The following is an 8,276-nucleotide window of genomic DNA, read 5'->3' as shown; positions in this document are numbered from 1 at the left end:
CTAATTCTCCACTTAATTTGATTTCTGATTTATTCCTAATTTAAACTATCACCTGATTATTTTGATATAACAAAAAAATGCAATATATAGAAATATATATTATATATTTGCATAATATTTACTATATTTATATTTATATGATTATATATACATATAAAATATTGTTTATACTTGATACTTGATATAATCGACAGTCAAATTGGCAATAATATTTGTAGTGAATAATATATTATTAGAAGATAAAGATATAATATATTTTACAATGTTAATATGATTGTAATAAAAAAATGAATTATGGTTATCCAAAAGCAATTAAGTAATAACAGATAGTTTGGGAATTCTAATTTTTTTCCACAATTTATATAACAAGAAATTAAGATCCCATTGCAAAACACAGCGCAATTTGAAATTGTCTTCTCTAAAATTTAAATGGAAAGCTTAAGTTTTCTTTCCTATTATTCATGCATGATGAGTATTACTTGATACGCACTTTCTTTCCTATTATTCATGCATGATAAGTATTGCTTGATACACACATTTTAAATTTATAAATATCTATACAATTATGTACAGTATAAACCATCTTAATGAATACCAAAAAAATAAAAATATCCTCAAACAATTGTTTAGAAGTATATCTAAGTTTGTTTCACTCCACTGTTACAAATGTAACACTAATCAATAAAATGCAGCAGTACAATAACTTTTGGGCTAATACCTGAATTTTTCAGATTCAAATAAAAAAAATCTACTGCAGCAAACACAAATGACAAATAAGTTAAGTTGCAACATTTTGAAATTTTGAAAGACAATAATTTCCATTGCAAAATTACCACAATATCAAATGGAATGCAATAAAACCTTCCTGTCATAAAACATCAACCAACCAAAATCAAAATTTCCTCTCAAACAACCTTCAATCAAACAACAAACGTGTGCACAAAACTGTCCCAACAATCACGACATCATTCATATGAACCTTCCATTAACAATAATTATAACACTAACCATTATCTTGTAAATTCAAAAATCAACAATTTTTTAGGCAAATATAACATAAATCACAACCAGTGAAAGAAAGAATCAAGAACATAAGAAGCAAATCCACACTTGAATCTGACACCACATATCGCCAAATTTGATCCTACCCTTGCGTTTTAGGAACACCACGGACCACTACTCAGAGCCGCAACTGGACTCTCTCAAGAGTCGCTACCTCATCACAACAACCACGACGCGCCTACCGCAAGCCGCCTCGACATCCACCTCCAACCCTCACGACACCACCGTCGTTTGCCCTCCATACGGTAATTTCTTATGTGTTTTAATTGTTTGTGTTGTTCTTCTTTTGTTTGTCGGCATGATGAGAGGAAAAGAAAAGAGGAATCTTAATTTTGATAGAAAGCAGTGTGAAATGGGAGAAGAAATTGTATGAAATGGGAGAAGAAATTGTTGCTATTTATATAATTGAAATTATCATAAATCAACATAAATCAATTATCTGGGAAACATAAAGCATTGATGAGCAGCAAAATTCCCATGGATGATATGAATTTGAAATCAGGGTTTGGAAAAAGGAAAAAATTGAATTGGCACTGAAGATAGGTTTAGTGTTATGGAAGAGGAAAAATTAATTGGTTGAGGGAAGAAAAAGTCTGCAAATTGTTTGTATTTCAATATCAATTTCTTTGGTCTTCCCCATATCCTTCCATATAAAAAGTAATTATTTTGTACGTGTATCAAGAATCCCTCTCTATCCTTCAATTAATAAATAAAATAAAAAACTTAATGTAAATAATCAATAAACAATTCATTATTTTTTAAATAAAAAATTTCCTTTTTTAGAAAGTTTGTAAAACATGAGAATTGATGTGAGCATGACACTTGTCAAAATTGCCCAAAAACTCATCTTGCTTTATTATTATGTATGATATATATATATATATATATATATATATATATATATATATATATATATATATATATATATATATATATATATATATATATATGGGTTAATGAACTTTTTGGTCCCTCTAAATATTGCAGATTTTGTTTTTAATCCCTCCAAAATTTTCCTTTAAGAAATCGTCCCTTCAAAAATTTTCGTCTAAACTATTGGTCCCTAACGTCAAATTTGCTAGAAATTAGCTACGACTTTAGCCACCGATTAGCTACGAAATTTGACGTTAGGGACCAATAGTTCGAAAGAAAAATTTTGAAGGGACGATTTCTTAAAGGAAAATTTTAGAGGGACTAAAAACAAAATCTGCAATATTTAAAGGGACGAAAAAGTTCATTAACCCTATATATATATATATATATATATATATATATATATATATATATATATATATATATATATATATATATATATATATATAACATTTTAAATTAATATTTTTTTAAATAAAAAATATAGAAATAAAATTAAAATTATAAAATTGAAATTCTTACGGTGATAATTTTATTTGTATGATTATTTGTAGAAATATTTTGCTCACTAGAGAATATAAATTATCAATTAAAATTGTTAGATTAAAATAAAATATAATAGTAAGATTTAGAGCAAATATTTAAACATACTCTTAAAGACAATATAATATATCTCATATATAATCGAGTTGACTCATGAACCTAACGAGTCGAACTCTGTATAGTTCAAGTTCGGCTCATTTAGTTAACGAACTTAGTTTTTAGCTCATACTCAGCTCATTTGGTTCATGAACCTAGTTCAACGATTTAATTTTCGAGTCGAGTTTCGAATTATTTTCGAGTTAGTTTGGTTCATTGTCAGCCCTAGTCATAACACTGGATTCTCTTTTTGAATCTTGATGGAGACAAAAGTGAAAAAACTGCCATAGTTGATGTCAATATACATCATGAATAATTAATATAAATGGATTTCTGGGTTAGGCAAGTCTATATATAGTTGATGGTGTCTCATTTTTCAGTGGAAGTTTATTAAAATACCTTTTAGTGAAAGCAACAATTTATTATGACTTATAGAGTAGAGTAGGAATGAAAAACTGTAGTAAGATAGGCAGAATCAAACCATACTACATGAAGGGTTAATTACACCGATTGGCATGTCAGATACAGTTCACCTTAGTAAAATATAGATTCACAAGGACTGGATCAAGCAAAATAAATAAAACATTTTGATATACAAATGTACACGCCATCATTCTAGGTTCTCGCAAATATTTAGAAAGTAAAGGGTGGGAAGATGATACAGTAAGAATACACGTAAATCACAACAGAATGGAACAAATCAAATCAACAAAAGAACCTAAGGAAGTTAGAAAAACTTATCATACTGGCTAGTGAGTGAACTTCTCAGATTTGAATAAAGGCCATAGAGTGAATATTGGCGAAGGTTTTTCACTTCATACCAAGAGTTGAGAGCTGATAGGTGTTTATCAGTGCCAGAGAATGCCAATTGTATACCTAAGCTGCAATCCACAAGTCCTCCATGGCTCTTGCAACTAGATGTTTGTAGCGCACAATCCTGATTGTTAAGACAGACAGCTTTTGAATTTTTTGGGCATTTAGCACACCCGTCTCTTTTCCAATACAAATTTTGCAGTCTGCCCTTCGTAAACTCAAGAACCTGCAGGGATAAGATTTCAATTGGTTCTTAGTAAGGATTACACTTGCAACTATGAGAATTCAAAAAGAACCCACAATTATTGAAAATTATTTTTAAAAAGAGGAAAATAATCTACTTACAAGAGTAAAACTGGTTACAGTATACGAGCCATTTGCAACAAAAGCAGGAGGGGACCTTGCTGCATATTTCCGACCAGCAAATGCAACCATATAGCCATACGAGTCCTGGAACAATGACAAACATAGATTCCCTCACGAATTAATCAACAAAGAAACAAAAAAGTAAAAATTAACCAGACTGGTAATGATATTAAGCAGCTATAAGGCAAGCATTAAGAAACTAACAGGCTCAATTAGGGAACTACACAATTTGCACTTTTTTGGTTTAAAAATTAAGGCAATGCCTCTTCTAGCAAGATAAGTATGGGAATATAGAAAACAATAATAAGAATTTAAAATGGAGTTAGATAAAGATTATGGTCTTCATATTTCTCTCAAAAATCAATTTTATCAGACTTTCATGTCTCCAAAACTCGTATTGTAAATTAGTCAATGTTGTTGATATCAAATAGCGTTGCGTAGCACCGATCCCTTAAAATGCTATACTGAATAGTGAAATAGGCGAATAGCTGCTACTGCAAAGACTAAAACTCAATGTCCAAAGTAACCATAAATATTCGGAAATAGAAAAATACACAATTAAAGAGACATTTAGAATTTGAGTTTGATCTAACTCATCCTTACAAAACGGCTTGTATCGTAAATTAGTCTGTGTTAATCTCAAATAGTATTGTGTAGCACCGACCCCCCTAAAATGCTATATCGGATAGCAAAATAGCCACTACTACAAAGATACACGGAAATACTCGGAAATAGAAAAATACACGGATTAAATGGACTCATAGAATTTGAGTTTGACCTAACTCTCTCCTACAAAACGGACTTATATGGTAAAGGGTGTCTCTATATAAATTTTTTTAGGCTCTATCTTAAACAATGTGGGACATGGGTTTTTCCTATTATACCCTCTCGCACCCAACACTATTGGGTTTGGTGCGTGGAAATAAACAGTGGGTGGCCAAAATTGTGGATATGTAGACTTGGTTTTTCCTATACAACCCCTCACACCAAACCCTATTAGGTTCGGCGCGTGGATAAAAACAGTGGGTGGTCCGAATTTTGGATATGTGGACTTGGTTTTCTCAATACACTCTTCACATGCCAAACACTGTTGGGCTTGGTGCGTGGATATAAATGGTGGGTGACCCGATTGTAAGGTTATGATACCATCTTAGAATTTAAGCTTCGCCTAACTCATCCTTATAAAACCGGCTTGTAAGGTAATGAGTGTCGCAATATATAAAGTCTTTTTAGATTCTAGTTTTAACCGATGTGGGACATGGGGTTTTCCCAATAGAGACCATCATGTTAAATAATTAAAGAGCCTAAAGTATAGTGCAATAAAACTTAAGCAGAAAAGAACATCACAGAACTAAACAAAAACTAGGATGAACAAAAGACAGTTTGTGAGCAAGAACATAACAAAATGAAGAAAAGAACATTACTCTATAAAAGGGTTTGGATTGAAATTTAAAAAAAAAAAAAAAAGAAGAATTGAAGGATTCTATTCCCGTGACCCTAATAGCATACATGATAGCGGTTTGAGACCGCTAACTGCTATTGCTGACGGTGGCTCACAAGCCAAAAGCGTTACTGCCCCATTGCATGGCATCTATAATGGTTAATGCCCAGAGCCCAATGCTCCATCAGAGTGCTAGGTTGCTCTCTGCCTTACATAAACCAGAAAATACATTCCATGACCTCCTAAGCTTATTTTCTTAACTAAACACAAGACATACATATCCAACCCAATCTCAAATAACTGCTCCCCCGTTACATTAATTAACTGCCCCCCTTGTTCTATTCTCTGTCTTAAACCTCCTCTTATACACACTTCACAATTTCGGTAAGGTAACCGCATCAAAACTAACATCCCTATCAGCTTCACTTTCATTCATCCCACTTTTTATGTTGTATAATGCAGAAGCGAAGTAATTTCACTTCCAAACTCTCCATCTCCCCATTATCTAGTAAATACCTCGCAGTGATCATAACAACCCAAAGTACAGTAAAATTAGGGTTTCATGGGATTAGCATTTGGCAACAGCACTAATAGACTATACCCTAATTGAATTCAATTAACCCCAACAAAAACCAGAAACCCTAAAAAATCAAACAAAATCCACTACCAAAACTGAAATTCATAAACAGAACAGAGAACTAACCGCAACGAACGATGAAGAATTAACCGTCAGGAGCGAGATCTCATCAACCTTAGGTCTAAACAACGAGATCTGAGAGTTCGAATTGGAGAGCGAGAGTCTACTATCGCAGGGCGATAACTGAAGACTGTTATTGTTATTGTAGAAGAACTTCTCCTTTGGGGCGAACGCGAGTCCGAACGTGAAACCGTCTGATCTCTGCACGCGTGTGTCCGTGCACGGAGAGAATACTTTGTTTGTGTCGCCGGCGTATGCCGGCAATGCCGCCGCCAGAAATGCCATGGCGATTGCGGTAGTTAGTGCGCTGATAACCGCCATGGAAGAAGGTTCTGGAGGTTTTGGACGAGGCAACACGGAGTTGGTGATTACAGTGCGAAACTGCTGATTCGGTTTTCTTGTGTTAGAACTTAGTTCTAGTGTTCGTTTGATCGAAAAGTTAATGCGGTTTACTTGAAGTTTGGTTACGTTGCGTTTCGACTTAAACGACTTCCTCGTTCAAATTTAAATTTTTTTTTTTAATTTTAAAATTTTTTTTATTTTTGTGAAAAAAATTAAATAACTATTTCGATAAGTTATAATTTAATTTTCTAAGACAGAAAATATAAATACACCTTATAATTTTTTTTAATAAGCAATTTGTATCTAGCGGATTTCAAACCTGAGACGTAATAATATCTATCGCTTACAATATGCCATTAAACTAAAATATTAAAATTCAAATAATCTATAATCCTTTCTCATCTAAAAATTTTAATTTTTTTTAATTAATTCAACAAGTAATTGATTTTGTTTAATTTATTCAACAATTAATATATCTAATCTTTATAAAATTCAAATATATTAATTATTAAATAAATTAAAAATATAAATTTACTATGATAGTGATAAAAGACTGTATTTTATAGTTATTAAAACTAAAATTTTCGCTAGAAATAAAAATAATCACTTTAAATAATAAAAAGTTTGTGTAAATTTAAATAAAGGATAATGATATATGTAGCGAAAAGTTTTATCCCGAGAGCATCACGGCATCTGATGTATATGTATGGTAGTATCTTTTTATTTTCATTAATTCATGTATTCGTTAAATGTCACACAAATAGTGGTGCATATATGGTGGGGAATTTTTTCCCCCAATGCCACAGCTGTGAAAACAATTTTCCCCAATGTCACAGTTTGTAAAAAAATTTCCATTATGCCACGGACTTGAACCATGTCACCAAATGGTTCGGCGTAAGGGCCCACATATTTTGCTCATTGGGTCATTCCGATAAATGGAGTGGCGGAAGCCCATTTTAATTTTTTCGTTTTTTATTTAAATGATTTTTGTTTTATATATTTATAATTTATAAGTCCAATAAATATTTTTAATTGAATAAATATTAGTTTTAACTAATTTTAAATAATATGATAGTCAGCTAGAAAAGGCATATGTGTCATACTGCCCGCCTCTTTCCGTTGAAATGGCCACTAACGATCACCACTTTGATTCATCCTCCAAGTTATTAAGCCATAGTTTTCTTATTCTCAAATCAATGTCATTTTTTGAGATGAACAAGATAAAGATTTAGAAAATGATCTCGAAAGTGAATTTGACAACGAGTTTCTCTATTATGGATTGGAAGTTCCCTTCCAAAAGAATCAGACAGGTACCACCGAAAAATGTGTATGCCCCAGTTTAATACTCCTTGACCTGTTGAAGAAACATAAGAAGATCGTCTCAGTGTTACAAAGAAAAGGATCGATAAATCAAGATCTACCAATCCATTTCCACCAGCAGTCAACACCAATGACAAGTCTGAAATGGTTATGCCAGAATTCTTAGTGCATAAAGGAGTTCGCCACTATTGGACGACTGTTGAAGTTCCGACCGTTGTTCACATTTCAAAGTAAAAAAATGCTGCCGTTATTTTGACCTCTCACTTAGCCCAAAGCGAAGAGATGTTTGAAAGGGCTTTGCATGTACTGTCTAAATATGTCCTCTTTTCTTTGCCCGAAGCAAAAGAGCTTTGTTTATAGGGCCTTTGTTTCAAGAAGTGACAGATGATAGATAAAAAAATGTCATTTTGTTCCTCACATTTTCATTTTTCTTTTCTTTTCGGAAATTGGTAATCCTAAAAAACCCTTAAAATAATTTTTAAAAAAAAACACTCTCAATTAACTGCATACACCAGTCATTCCTTCGTTGTCTAAATAAAATCTATAGCAATCATATGCAAATTAATCATTAAAAAACCCATTGAAAAGCACGATCCCATGCCTTCTCCCAATTTTAAGTTCCTAGTATTCGAAGCTGGAGAAGAAGAAGACGAGAAAATATCAGAAGAAATCTCTCGACTACTCCAACTAAGGGAAGAAGCCATTGATTTAACAATCAAGAAC

General features: G+C 32.3%; 1 protein-coding gene across 1 annotated transcript; it reads right to left on the bottom strand.

Annotated features, from left to right (window-relative positions):
• Positions 1-3,134: 3,134 nt before the first annotated feature.
• On the bottom strand, positions 3,135-6,352 carry LOC131636980 (uncharacterized). The gene is made up of 3 exons (XM_058907552.1): positions 5,898-6,352; positions 3,733-3,837; positions 3,135-3,613 (listed from the first exon to the last, which is right to left on the bottom strand). The coding sequence occupies exons 1-3, from the start codon at positions 6,210-6,212 to the stop codon at positions 3,302-3,304; spliced, it is 732 nt and encodes a 243-aa protein (XP_058763535.1). The 5' UTR covers positions 6,213-6,352; the 3' UTR covers positions 3,135-3,301.
• Positions 6,353-8,276: the final 1,924 nt, after the last annotated feature.

Source organism: Vicia villosa, unplaced genomic scaffold (genome assembly GCF_029867415.1).
Source record: "Vicia villosa cultivar HV-30 ecotype Madison, WI unplaced genomic scaffold, Vvil1.0 ctg.001882F_1_1, whole genome shotgun sequence".
In the NCBI taxonomy this organism is placed as follows: Eukaryota; Viridiplantae; Streptophyta; class Magnoliopsida; order Fabales; family Fabaceae; genus Vicia; species Vicia villosa.
Note: the sequence above shows the minus strand (reverse complement) of the source record. Positions and strands in the feature narration are given on the sequence as shown.

Coding starts and splice junctions, on each gene's coding strand:
- LOC131636980 (XM_058907552.1), bottom strand. CDS start 6,212: ATGGCGGTTATCAGCGCACTAACTACCGCAATCGCCATGGCATTTCTG. Junction 3,838..5,897: donor ATTCTTCATCGTTCGTTGCG/GTTAGTTCTCTG, acceptor TCATTGTTCCAG/GACTCGTATGGCTATATGGT. Junction 3,614..3,732: donor CTGTAACCAGTTTTACTCTT/GTAAGTAGATTA, acceptor TTATCCCTGCAG/GTTCTTGAGTTTACGAAGGG.